Source organism: Vulpes lagopus, chromosome 9 (assembly GCF_018345385.1).
Source record: "Vulpes lagopus strain Blue_001 chromosome 9, ASM1834538v1, whole genome shotgun sequence".
NCBI lineage: Eukaryota > Metazoa > Chordata > Mammalia > Carnivora > Canidae > Vulpes > Vulpes lagopus.
In genome coordinates, this window is record NC_054832.1 from 36,618,051 (window position 1) to 36,632,744 (window position 14,694).

At 45.0% G+C, this 14,694-nt stretch overlaps 1 protein-coding gene across 9 annotated transcripts in view; it reads right to left on the minus strand.

The window, feature by feature from the left end:
* VPS13B (vacuolar protein sorting 13 homolog B) overlaps window positions 1-14,694 on the minus strand; it is a 739,627-nt gene that overhangs the window by 15,984 nt on the left and 708,949 nt on the right. For all 9 annotated transcript variants that reach the window (XM_041768645.1, XM_041768640.1, XM_041768643.1 and 6 more), the window contains 3 exons: window positions 8,694-8,812; window positions 4,665-5,473; window positions 721-897 (listed from right to left, as the gene is read on the minus strand). In XM_041768645.1, the coding sequence (XP_041624579.1) occupies window positions 721-897; window positions 4,665-5,473; window positions 8,694-8,812 (1,105 nt within the window). The remainder of the gene's footprint in view (window positions 1-720; window positions 898-4,664; window positions 5,474-8,693; window positions 8,813-14,694) is intronic.

Sequence of the window (14,694 nt, forward strand, 5' to 3'; positions counted from 1 at the left end):
TCATCACAGACTTGCAGCACTGTTGACATTAAAAAGTCTTTATGGGAGAGAAGCCCTCTGCCCTGTTTTCCCTGCCTCCTGCTGAGAAGAAAAGAGGACTCAGATGGCCCTTGTTAGTTCCCGAGTCACTGCCAACCTGACCAAAATATCAAGCACATACGGGGAAAACGAAAACATGCCCCTTCACATGGGCCTGGCGCAGTTTGGCCTCCGTGCCGGCCGAACCGTGCGCGCCACAAGATGGCACTGTTGACGTGGCGTGCCGGCGGGAGGCTGGGACGTTTCCACGGCCAAATGTACGTCCAAATGTGTCCATATCCTTCCCAAAGTTATGACAACTGTATCTACATAAAAAAAAAAATGATGAGGCAACACAGTGTAGGGTTTCTGATGTTTAGCAGAAGTCCTGAACACCTTTAATATTTCTTTATTTATCACATGGAATAACAGTTGAGCCAATCCTCATTTTCCCAGTGGGAGGTTTAAAATTCTGAAGTTCTGAAAACATTTTCACACAATGCAGGCAAGTAGTGATCTGTTTAAAACATAAGACATCCTCTGTGAGCTTTGTGACAAATCCAACATTTCACTGCGACCTGACAGGCCAAACAAAGGTAGAGGCACGGTTCATGCACTGCAAACTTGAACGTGTTCTTTAAAAGTAAAACATAAGGGAAGGAATGAAAATGAGACATGAGGAAAAGAAACCAAAATAGCTACCTTTGGAAATGTGCTTTACAAAGGATGTTGTTCCTCTGGAAACTCCACTCACAAAGGCTCCGGGGCCTCTGGTCAGCCCCTCGTATGGAAGCCTGAAGAAGTCGGCAATCCCGTTCCCGATGCTTCGCACCAAACTCGCTGGGCTGCCGAGGATTTCCAGAGATCCAACCACCCAGCCTGTGAGGGACCAAAGGGAAGGGGTTACCAAAACCTTCAATACAGCACTTTCAAAATTTGGGAAAAGTGACCCATTTTCCCTGCAATTCATTTTTCACACTGGAATTGAGAATGTAATAAGCTCCTCTGGAGCAAAATATGGGAAATAACTCATTCACTGTGAATTCATAAATGGCAAACTTTCATACTTTATAAATCAAAGTGATCCTTTTGGCAGCCTTGCAAATAGCTTTACTCTGACTTCCTTGCCCGAGCCTCCCATATTCCCGCTAAAAGGGACCCGCGGGCAAGGGGATACACACTCCCAGCCACCCCAGAAAGGGGCGGCCTCTTAGGGTGCAGGTGTTTGCAGTCTGCGGAGTTATCTTTAAAACCACCCCAGGGCAGCGGAGACATGGGGGTGGAGGTAGGAGGAGATGCCTGGTGGGGGCGGGGGAGGAGGCCAGATGCTAAACGGGGTGTTGCAAAGGAGATGCAAAGTTCTGACAAGGACAGAGGAGTTATTTTTAATCTTTCCCAATCCTACCAAGCTGAGTGCTTCCCTTTGGAGCAGAGCTGGAGCCAGACACATGTCTCCCCCTCAACCCCAGCTTCAGTTGTGTAAACATCGGTGACATGGACATACTGATTAGGTTAGCGAGAGGGGAGTGTTCCCTTCCCGTGTCCCGGGAGGGGAGCTTTGGATCTGGTTTCCTAGTGGAGCCGGGGGCTTGCCAGGGGCTGGCCTGCTGGCCTGGTTGTGGTGCATGCCGCCTCTCCTCGTGGGAATGTGGCTGTGGTGAGAACTCGGAGGGAGGGGCTTGGTGCTCTTCAACACCCCCCCGCACCCCCAGCACTGGAGGTACAGGCAAGGCCAAGGGCTAAGCACAGGCTCCTGGACAGACCCGTCCCCTAGCCTGGGGTTCACAGTGCTCTCCTGCGGGAGCCAGTCCTGCCTCACCAGCAGATTCTTGGAGGACAAGTTTGGGACAGACCCTCAGACAAGCTGCTGATCCCAGAGGGTCAGGAAAGTGTAGCTGCTGCAAGAAGCAAGCCAGAGTCTTGCCGGCTAATTTCTAGGCCCAGCTTTATAGAGACAGGGACATTCTTAAATTTCTAGCCCACTCCTCTTCTCTGGAACATTAGGAAGAAAACACTAGGGTTTAGATTAAAAGAAGGAATCATTTCCAGAGACAAAGGCTATAAATGGGCTGGCGTAGGGGTACTGGACTTCAGCTTATATACTGCTCACAGCAGTTGTGCAAGTGAAGTACTTTTAGCCCCTTTGCATAAATTCAGATGAGCTAATGACTGAGACTCTCCCTGGGGTCAGCGGGAGCAGGCATGGGGACAGAGGTGAATCTGAGATGGTGTTACCCTGTCTCTATCTCCACTTCTTCCAGGCAGGATGAGGAGGCAAGTGTGGCTCAACTGTTCACAATCTCTGTAGGTAAAGAAACCGCGGATTCCCTTTAACCGGGAATAGTTATACGGTTCCACCTGCAGGCAGCAAATTGGTCTGGAAACATATTAATTCTCCATAGACTTCACAACCCAGATAAAGAAAGGAGAGTAAGCTACTGCCAAGCAAAGATCATCTACAATGGGCCCATCTGAGCCAGTGCAGAAGGGCCCAGCGTGAAGGGGTGCCACCCAGGCTCACCGTCTGGCTCCCCCTGCGCCTGCCCCACCACCAGAAGGCAGGGTGTGGTCTCCTGGATCAGAACCACTGCCTGACAGAAGCACTACGTGTGGACCAGAGCTACTTCTGGGTGGCATTTGAGCTAGCCAGAAAAGGGCAGTGAGTATCCGAGGGCACTCCTTTATTTTCCTCCAAAAGCAAATATATTTTTTGCTTATTTGTTTGGAAATTGTTGAAAAAGAATGTCGATCTGATTTCCATCAAATCGAGACTTGGTTATAGAGGGGCCCGAGGAAATTAGAAAGCCTACATGCTTTCCTTCAAATAGGGCCATTCATTTTAATTACTGTTTATTTTTAAAACCTCTTCAAGGTGAATCCACAAACTTCCCTAGAAATGAGATCAGGGTATTTCGAGCATCCTGGTCAGGAACCTTCTAGTCAAATTCATGGGTGGATCCCACCCCACGGGCCATACAGATGCAACCTGTTCACTGCCAGGCCAACCTCCCTACCCCTTCCTCTACAAGAACGCTAACACATTCTCTGCGGAGTCTCCTACCTGGGCGCTGGTAACCTTCTAGCATCTTCCCATTCAGTCTGGGGCTCTAAGATCTTGGCCCTCTATATTAGAATTTCTTGTCCCACAGTATAAGGAGGTTGGGACAACAGCTTAGAGGATTTTTAGGTGGATTACAAAAAATCCAAACAGAATGTTCTTGTGAAACCTCATCAAGAACAAAAAACAAAAAAAGAGAGCATTTTTCGCACACGGGCCACTGGGACGTGGCTCCTTAGTGCCACAGCTGGGTCCCTCTGCCAGCTCATTACCCACATGGGTGCCCCCCACACCTTGGCACTACGTGGTGGCCTGGCAGGAGGCTTTGTCCTGCTGGGCCCCAGAGCAGAGCCTGGTAACTTACAGGCCTGCTTCACATGCTAAAAGCAAAAACTGCTTGAGAGGTTAAGTTTCTGGAATTGTTTATAAATATACCCATCTATTAAATTTGAAATGTTAACTGCTTATTTTTGAATGATTTCTTAGCAAGAGGGAAACATTCTCTTCATTGTTGTGCAAGCTATCAAAACAATGGTCCCAGCAGGGCCCTCCCCTGATCTTGTCATTTTCACTTAAGACGCGTGGGTAACCTTACTAACTCTATGAACGTCACTGTGGGGATAATGCAATCTACCAGTCTGGCCACAGCAGGGGCCATTTACTATCACATCAAACTTGTATGGGAATGCTTTCACCAAGTACAGGGTCAGTTCCTCTCGGGAAGGAAGACTGCCATGTTCTTTGCTAAGAAAGGACCCATAAGACCAACTTCGGTTGGCATTTGTTGCTTGAATTCATGGGAACATGAGGGGCTGGATAATCAAACTGAAATCATGTTGGAGAGTGAATTCGGTGAGGAACGTGTGTTTTGATGCCAGCTACCACAGAGTATTCAGAGACCACTCTGTCCCCTGCACGGAACCTTCAGCGCATAGTACTTACCATATGACATTTTGTACGCACACTCAAGCCACCCCCGCCCTCTGCAGCAGACTTTTCCATCTCAGCTGGGGGGGGGGGGGTGCTGAGACACCAACCACTTTCTTTTTGCTATCTGTCTAGATAGGCAGGGCCACACTCGATAGGTAGAAAGCTCTTTATGCATCTTATGAGCACAAATCCTCTGAATTTTGCACCTACAGCTATTCATTCACTGTAATATAGGAAGCTAACATCCTACAACTGGATTTCTTTTAGGCCCAGGGGCTGAGGCCTGGGGTTAGTTTTCCCAATTGCACAAATACACTAATCCAGAGCTTTGGACCTGCAGGGAGCTGCTAAAGTATCTGCTACATGGGATTAAAAGTCGAAGTTACATTACAGTGTTAATTATGTGCCAAGGGCTTTTATTCTATCCTCTTGGAAATCTTAAAACCCATTTTATAGATGAGGAAACCGAGACTCGGGGAGATAACTTGCCCAAGGCCTTGCCTGTGGCAGAGTGTGGATTTCAACCTACTGCCGGCTAACTGCAAATCCCAGGCCCTCCCCTCCCACTGCCTCACTTCCCTAGGTCTTGAGGGTGATAAGGCACCCCGGAAGCAGTTCCTTCTGGCCCGAGCTCTAGCTCATTGGCCTGTGACCTCACCTGCTCTGAAAAGGGCCCCCGAGGCATAGTGCATCGCCAGGGCATGGACGAGCTGCCTGGCCGTGGTGAAGACCGGGCCTCTTTCGAACACTGAGAAGGCCAGTGGCGTGTGGTCGGAGGCTATGTAAAGCTTGAGGGAAGCATGGATGCTGACGAGGAGACTCACTGGCTGTATCACCAGTTTCCGTAACTTCACAGGATTCACCAAGGCCCTGGCGTGCTGTCTGACCTGTGTGGGCAACACCTGCTCCCCGCCGGAGGGGCCCGCAGGGCAGCCAGCCAGGTCACCGCTGGGCAGGTAGGTCTCGAAGAGTGTTCTAACGTAATACACGAACGTGTCTTCCACGTAGAACCGGGCGGGCTTCAGCTCAAAGCGCAACTCATTAATGTCATCCAAGCGGCAGCTCTTGCCCTCGCTCAGCGTGAGGCAAAGCTTGATGAAACAATCTTTCTTGTACTCTTCCAGGTCCCTGCCGGATGCCAGCAGGCTGTGCACTTTAGCCCGCTGCACAGGTCCTGCGTTTTCCCCCTGGCATACCAGGACAGCAAAGTGGAAGTTGGACTTGTTGTACAGCTGGTTGTCCAACTGCAGGTCCCCACAGTAGAGCTCCACGGCGTGGAGCCGCAGGGGCGCGGCGACGGCCTCTTCCCCGGGCAGGGGACCAGCCACGGGGGCCACTTGGAGAAAAACATGGTCCAGTGTGAGTCTCAGGAGCTCAGACGATGCTTTGTGGTGGCTGAGGTCATCAAACACCACCAGGCTCAACTGCGTGATGAACAGTTTAAGTGTCACCATCTTCTCCAGAGCTCTAAAGGAGAGATGGAAGAACATCAGTCTCACCGTTGCTCTTTTTCCTTCTTTTACTTCTCCCCTCCTCCCTCCCTCCCCGCTCCCCCTCAGTAGTGCCATATTACACACCTCCTGATAGTCCATCAGATTCTCATGAGGAACAAATATTCAACTTTCAGTTCATGGTGTCCAGACAGAGCCGGTCACACTCCCAACAGTACTGGGAAAAATGCTGTCTACGGGACTTTACAAGCTCTCATTGTGTTCTGTACGAGCTTACTCATCAACATCAGATTTTTACCCTAAGATTCTTCTAGTCTTTGCACACCAAATCTCTATCAAGATCATCTCAAGGCAGAAAGGTAAAATCAAATAACCCAAACTCCTCACTGTGAAGTAAAGCGAACAGAAGAAAAGTCGCCAAGGGCCCAGGTCCCCAGCCCACCTTGCATGTCTCGGCCTCAGGCCAGCCCCTCTGTGGTGTACGAAAGCCTTCTGCTGCCACCTGCTCCAGGCACCACTCCAGCCACCCACCCCCTTCTATGTCCTCATTTTTTCCTTCATTACTAGCAGCCTCTAACCATGAGGTTATTTCCTGTCTTGATAATCACTCTTGTAACTCCACTTCCTTCTCTGGCTACTGCTCTGTTTTCTACTCTCCCTCACATATAAACGTCTCCACTGTCTGCTGCAGGCTTCCATCATCTCTTTGCAGTGCTCCAAGCAGGCTTCTGCCCCACAGTCTACCCAAACAACTCTTACCCAGTGGCTTCTGTGCTACTGGGCCTTTTGGTCTGTGGCTCACCTGACCTGTAATTGCATTTTACCTTGTCAATAAGTCCTTCCGTCTGGAAACACTCCCTTTATAGGTCTTCTCTTGGCTCTTCTACATCCTCACTCATCCTGTGACCCCCCTCTTCTCCCTGACCACTTAAAATTAAGGTGCCCAAGGTTTGGCCCTTGCCATCCCCTTGGAGATCATGGCTTGATACGCAGTCCCTGTGCAGATGACTCTCTGTCACAACATCAGCTTAGAACTACCTGACTGCCAGTCTACAATATCTAACTGCCTCTCCACATAGATGCTTGTCTCAACTTGTCATGTCTGCAATCAAACTCTCAATCTTACCCTCCACCCCCAACCTATAAATGGTCTTTCCTATCTCAGTTAATGGCAACCACATCCTACCACTTGCTTAGAGCACAAATTTGGGAGTTATCCTTGATACTTCTATTTTCAACCCTTACTCAGTGCATCAGGGAAATCTCATTGGTTTTTTTCTTAGAAAGCACATCCAGAATCTGACCATTTCTTCCCATTTCCACTGATCTCATCATAGTCTAAGCCATCGGCATCTCTAGTGTGAGTAACTGTAACAATCTCTTAACTAGTCTCCCTGCTTCCACCTTTACCTCTCTACAGTCTACTTCAATGAAGCAGCCAATGATTTTCTAAAAATTCAGGTCAGATCATGTCACTTCTTTACTCAAAATGCTCCAATGATTGCCCCATTTCATTCAAAATCAAAGGTAGGCCCTACACAAGTCCCCCTGGTCCAGCTCTTACTTCTCTGACCTCAGATACTATTACTTTCACTTTCACCCACTCTATTGGGCCCACATTTGCTCCTCACCCGCTCCTCCAATATACCAGATACACCTACTTCAGACCTCTGAAACAGCTGTGCCCACTGTCTGGAAAGCTTTCCCACCAGATAGCCACATTATTATCTCCCTTGCAGCTTTTGAGTCTTTACTCAAATGTCAACTTCATGGTGAGGCTTACCTACACCGGTTTTTTAAAATTTTTCTCTCTCTGTTCCTATGCTCTGGCACTCCTGGTCTTTCTCACCCATCTATTTTTATCCCTGCAGAAAGCCAACCTTCTACTGTATCATAAAATTTCCTTTTTTATTATGTTTATTCTCTTCCATTCTATACCTATCAGTATAGAAAAAGCAGCGGTTTTGGTCTTTTTGGTCATTGCTGTGTTCCCATCTCTAGAATAGCAACTGGCATCCAGCAAGCCAAAAAATATTTGAATAAATGAAGGCAATACTAGTAAATATTTGTATTTTTTGAAGAATAGAAACTTCCTATTTCTACCACTAAACGTATAATTTGTTGCTACTCTGATCAATTATGCACTATTAATGCCCTAGACAAATGTTTCTGAAATTGTTGTACAGGCTTGAAATTTTGTGTTATGTAATTTTATATTAAGCCTCCAATTTTGTTATGCTGCTCATTTTTTACAAGCAAAAACATTCTACCCAATGTTGTCTGAGATATTGTAAGTTCAAATTAATAATGAGTTGGCAGGTCCTAATTAATAAATTCTTAACCATATATGAAAAGCAAGGGACTTTAAAAAAATGTATGGAAGTTGATATTATTATTTTACATTTTAAATAAAAATTTAATAATAAACTTCTGATGCTAAAATAAATTATTCTTGTAGAAAATTAAAATGCAGAAAATTACTAGATAATCATTTATAAGCACTGTATCTATTGAAAATTTGGTTCCTTCTTTTGAATCTTAGTTCTAGAAATGTTTTCTGATGTTGCTCAAGTGCCTTCCAGAAAATGGCAACAGTTTACATTTCCACTTGAACTGTATATGATGACAAATCATTGTTACTTAGGTAAGCAATATCTTACTTAAATTTGCATTTTTTTGATTACTCATATTTCCTCTTTCTACAATTTCCTTTTTTTTTTTTTCCTTCCTACAATTTCCTGGTCATGCATGTGCCTTTACTTTTAGGAGGGACTAGCTTCATACCATTTCCATTGGATTATAGCAATTCTTTTAAATTGAGTATATTAACTCTTTGGTTCATGTTTGTAAAATCTGATGGCAACACTCTAAGAGGTGAATTTATTGTTGATGGAGCTCTAATTGCTAAGTCAGATTACTAATTACTAGGTGGTCAAGCGGATACAGAAGTATTAATGTACATTTCATGCTGATGCTAATAGGTAATTCGAAGATGCATATTTCAGTTTGTAAATCATTTTGTTAAACTTACCAATGGAAGGGGTACCAAAGAAGATAAAGAACTGCTTTTTATAGGTACGACTTAATGCTAATGACCATATCCTTATGGATTACACAATAATTCACCAAAACCTTTAATGTATATATAGAGATGATCATGAATGGTAAGTAGCAGGCTTATGACTTTATAACAGGAAAGCTTACCATACTGCTAATGGGATAATAACTAATCCTACCTGTTGCTGGTGGTTAAAATAGGTTCCACTTTTCCTTCTGGGGCCACAGTGATGAAGACTGTGCCACACTGAAGAATGATGTCCACATATACATAGCCAAAGCCAGTCAGGAACACAACCTGCAAAAAGAATATTCAAAATCTGATTAAAAAGAAGTAAGAAACACTATCTGCATGGCTGCCTTCAAAGGTCTTAAGTTCTGGCTCAACAGCTAGTTCTATTTCTTTATATCAATGTGTACAGGCTATTCAGCTGACTTTATTTATTTATTTATTTATTGATTGATTTTATTTATTCATGAGAGACAGAGAGAGAGAGAGAATGAGAGAGAGAGAGAGAGAGAGGCGGAGAAGCAGGCTCCGTGCAGGGAGCCCGATGTGGGACTTGATCCCGGGACTCCAGGATCACGCCCTGGGCTGAAGGCAGTGCTAAACCGCTGGGCCACCCAGGCTGCCCTATTCAACTGACTCAAAAAAAAAAGAAAGAAAGATCAAATCCAGATTTTTCAATATCCAGTTGTAAGGTTCACAGCAAAAAACATGATGGATGACAGGACATGAGTGTCTTCATTCTCTGCTTCTTTGCTTTTGGCAAATAGCTCTGTGTGGCCTAGAGCCCAGCTACAGGTCAGCTTTATGTGGGCATACGAATCTCTGGTGTGGAAAAAAAAACCCTGAAACTCAGGACTTGAAATGGAACATACAAAAAACTTTTAAACTCTTGAGTGTTGAGTTACTACCACAAGGATGCCCTTCTATCCTTGGGCACAGAAGCATACCAGAAAACTTACCAATGAGAAATGCCATAATACCCCAAGGTCCCTTGGTCCCTCACATAACTTGCAACACTACTGTCAAATAACTTCATTTGCTTGGAGTCAAAATTAATTTTTCTTCCATGGGAAGGTGGACTAAGACCCCAAAAAAGTTCTACCTCAGAAGCCAGGTACCAGGCTGGAGAACAGATGTCCTTTCAGCATTGAATACCAAGGTTGCTAAAATGGATAAATATTTGAAAACAGAACTATTTGAAAAACAACTCCAAGAACATCATGTTCACAGCCAGCATTACCTAAGAGTAGGAGCAAGAACCTCCTATGTTCGGGAACGCTAATTTTGATAATTTGCAGTATCAATTCAGTCCAAGTCTGGGCCCTTTATTACTGTTAGGACAGTAAATAAAAGGTTGAAAATTCCCGGATGAAGGAACAAAGCAAGGTGCCTGCCTGACATGTAATGAACAGACTCTAATGCTGACCATATGATGAGTACCGGAAAGTATGTACACAGAACCACAGGAGAGAGTCACAGACTCAGACCACTGAAGTGACTTCAGTGTCACTGGGCTTCTTTCTTGCATAATGGCTCCTCTTTCAGAGATCCTGACCATATGCAGCACTCAGGCCACCTGGACAACCACCGCTCCCTCCTCTGCTCATCTCCTGCAGCATAGCACTCATCAGATGCTCCAGTCCTGCTCGTCCTCTACGAGTGCCTTCTCTTCCATCCTATGGCCACACTATAGCTTAGCCCTATAGCTTAGCCCTTGTTTGCCACTCAGCAGACCCTGTGCCCAGAAGACACCCTCCCCCACATTGGTCCTTTCCAAATCCTATGTATGGTCACAAATCCGTACTGTTTGCAGTACACTCAACTGCTAGACTGTCAGTTTCTTGAGGCAAGGAGAGGAGTCCATTTGTTCTTTATGGACATGTTTCCCAAATGGATTGTTTTGCAAAAATATGTGTTTCAAAAGACCTTGTATCCTGAATTTGCCTTATCTGTTCTAAGGTAAAAATTGAACTTGACTAGGACAAAATCTGGAATGCAGCCAACTTAAAAACTGGCTCAGCTCACGAATCTAAAACAAAACAGGTATTATTTCAGAAACATTGACATTTATTATTTTGTATGATATACAAAGTCACCTTTTTTTAAAAAAAAATGTTTACTTGAGACAGAGAATGCATGCATGTAAGGGGGGAGGGGCAGAGGAAGAGGGAGAGAAGCAGGTTCCTCATTGGGCGTGGAGCCCAACATGTTTAGGGCTTGACATGGGGCTTGATCCTGTGCCCCCTAGATCATGACCTGCTCAGAAATCAAGAGCAGGATGCTCAACTGACCGAGCCACCCAGGTGACCCAAGTTAACTGCTTTTTTACTACGCTTATGATGTGAGAGAATTCATTTGGCACAAACCTTTCTAAGGCCCTGTGCCCCCACCTATATTTTTCTCTCAGTGACTGTAACTTCAGTGCATGTCTCAGGGTTTTAGGATAGAACTGTCAACCCTCAAAAGAGGGAAGGAAAGGATGAAAAAGGGGAATATTTATTGTTCTGCTCATTTTCAAAGTCATCTGTAGGCACTGTGAAATGAGGATCCTGGCTCCTTCTAAGATAGTAAAGACAAGGCAAACTGATGGTTTTTGTTAACTGCCCAAGGGACTTTGTTTCAATTTTAGTATATGTGCTGCTGAAGCGAGCACTGCCCAAGGGACTTTGAAGCAAGTAAATGGACCTAATCCTTTAAGGCACCTCTCCTGGTTGAAAATCTGGACTTGAGAAAAATTTTGCTATGTTTTCCTTTCACCCACCACTAGAATGGAAGAGACATGGACTTTAGTTCATGTTGTTTTTCACAGGCAGAGAAACAGCTCACAATGTCAAGCATTTTGTCCAGTGGCAGCTCTACGGAGTAGGGAGGTAGGTATTTCACTGCTAGGGACATTAGGCACCTGTACCTAGGTTCTCTCAGAAATCTTTTTTTTTTTTTAAAGCGGTGAGAGTGGGACACATTTTTTTTTTTTTTGTATTTTTTTTTTTAAATTTTTTTTTTTTAAATTTTATTTATTTATGATAGGCACACAGTGAGAGAGAGAGGCAGAGACACAGGCAGAGGGAGAAGCAGGCTCCATGCACCGGGAGCCCGACGTGGGATTCGATCCCGGGTCTCCAGGATCGCGCCCTGGGCCAAAGGCAGGCGCCAAACCGCTGTGCCACCCAGGGATCCCGGGACACATTTTTTTTTAAAGATTTTATTTATTTATTCATGAGAGGCACAGAGCGCGCACGAGAGAGGCAGAGACACAGGCAGAGGGAGAAGCAAGCTCCATGCAGGGAGCTTGACGTGGGACTCTATCCCAGGTCTCCAGGATCACGACCTGAGCTGAAGGCGGCGCTAAACTGCTGAGCTACCCAGGCTGCCCTCTCGGAAGTCTTAAAATAAATCCTTGTTTTGGTCTGATGGTCTGGTTGTTAATCATTCAGCCAATTAATTGATACTTAGAGTGCACCTACGAAGAGCATGGCACTATATTAGTGATGGAGAAGATTTCTTTGTTTTTTAAAGATTTATTTATTTTAGAGCAAGAGCGTGAGCACATAAGCCGGGGGTGGGGATGGGGGAGATGAAGAGGGATAGAGAAGCAGACTCCCCACTGACTAAGGGGCCTGATGCGGGGCTCCATCTCCCGACTCTGAAATCATGACCTGAGCCAAAATCAAGGACTGGATGCTTAACTGACTGAGCTACCCAGGCACCTAAGGAACCAAAAAGATCTAATCACACCCTCCAATTGCTCTCAGCTTAGCTAGTAAAAAAAGCCAAGGACACAAATGATGAGATAATAACTAATACTTCCAGGGCAGAGATGTATAGCATGCTTCTCCCTCTTAGTGTATTAATCATCATGATATCTGTATAAGCTCATGAGGGCAATGGCTGTGTGTCCATTTTCTTCAGTATTTATAACCAGTACTTGGTATGCAATCAAGATCTGATTGGGCATCTTGATATCATCTCACTGTGGCTCCTGTGGTAGAGACTTCTAGTGTCCACCCATACCTAGCTCCTTCTAGGCACAGAATAGGATTATACTCCTCACTCCCTTGTGGTTAGGTATGGCCATGTGACTAAGTGCTGGTCAATGAGCTAAAATAAAGATAGAATTGATATTGTTACTTCTGAGTCAAAGCATAAAAGAGCCAGTCTTCTTCCCCTGCTACAGAGACCGAATAAAGGCTTTATGTTCTAGATCAGTGGTAGGATAAATCCAATCCATGGCCTGTTAAATGTAAATAAAATTTGGGGGGGGGGGATATAGCTATGCTCATTTATTTATATATATATTGTCTCTAATAGCAAAGTTGAAAAACTGAAGGATTATATGGCCTGCAAAGCCTAAAATATTTACTGAAGAAGAAGAAACTTTTTTTTTTTAAATTTTTTTTTTTTTTAATTTATGATAGTCATACAGAGAGAGAGAGAGGCAGAGACACAGGCAGAGGGAGAAGCAGGCTCCATACACCGGGAGCCTGACGTGGGATTCGATCCCGGGTCTCCAGGATCGCGCCCTGGGCCAAAGGCAGGCGCCAAACCACTGCGCCACCCAGGGATCCCAAGAAGAAACTTTTTGAAGAAGCAGCTTGTTGACTCCTGGTCTAGCTGGTTGTGGCAGATTATTACACAGTCAAGGAGCTGCACATCCAGCTTCCAGGCCCTTCATTCAGTCCCTTTTCCTACTGACACAGAGCTCAGCTATGTGACTGCCATCAGCTGATGGGACATCAGCAAACATGAGACAAGAAGTCTGACAAAGCTTGCTTGCTGGGGTTTGCCCTCCTGCCAACCATGTAAGGAAGTCTGGTTTAGCCTCCCTAGACAGGAAAGACCACATGGTGAGAGAGATGCCCAGACTTTCCAGCTGAACTCATCCCTCTGCCAACCTCCAACAGAATGTGGCTGCATGAGTGATCCCAGGCTCACTCTGCAGAAAAATCATCCAGACAAGCCTTCAGACTCATGAGACATTAGTCATTTTCAAGCCTCTAGGTTTTTGGGGTGATTTGTTACATTGGGGCAGACAGAAGGTAATGGAAACTCTATCACCTGCATCCCTGAGTGACCATGTAGAACAGAGCTGCCTGGGCACAAAGCATGAGCAAGACGTAAATGCTAGGATTCTGACAGGCAGCAAAACCTAGCCTATACTAACTAATACAGTATAGTTATTGGTGATAGAAGTTAGGCTCCAGCAGAAATCTAAAATATGAGTCCTTGGCTTAGTGGTCAGGCAGCGGAAATTGATATTGGAAGATACTACAGTGGCAATTCATGTTATGAAGTAGCAAGACATTTCATAAGACTGTTGTCTGAGATTACCTGGGAAGCAGATTATAAACCTAATCCATTGGTACCTCCAAAAGATGAAGTTCAGAAACAAACATTAGTAGCGTGTGTTGTTGCTATTGGCTGTCTCTGGCGATATATTCTGTAGAAGACATGAGCTCAGAAAAGAATTGGCCAGTTTGCAAATAAAAATGAAAGGGAATAGAGAGAGACAGCAAGAGATCAAAGTTCAGTCTTTGGATATGAAGGCAGATTAATACTCTGCCTTAACCTCTTAACTGTTTAAGTGACTCAGAAGACAGTTTACATTAAAAGTATAAGTTTGCCATAGAAGCTCTCTTAAATCTAGAGAGAGGTAAAGAAGACAGACATACCTTGGAAAGGACCATGGACGTGGTTATCAGTATTACAATCCTCTGAAATCAACTAATTTTTGAGAAATGACTACTGCCCAGTAAACCCATGAGCCTAGACTAAAGGAGACTATGATTGCTTGAGAATCACCACAGCTTCAGATGTAATTGGGGAAGATCTCTGAGGGATGATTCAGGGACTAGAAGAAAAATACTAAGAGCAGTTCCAAGAGCAGAAACAGGGCTCAAAGACCAGCTCTTGCTCCAGGGTATAAACCCCAAAATTATGAGCTCAGAAAATTTTTATAATTGTCACAGATGCGGGGCTGCCATTACAACTCATTCTTCTCCTTTCCATTTTTTTTTTTAAAGATTTTACTTATTTATTCATGAGAGACACACAAAGAGAGAGAGAGAGAGGCAGAGACACAGGCAAAGGGAGAAGCAGGCTCCATGTAGGGAGCCCAACGTGGGACTTGATCCTGGGTCTCTAGGATCACACCCTGAGGGGCTGAAGGTGGC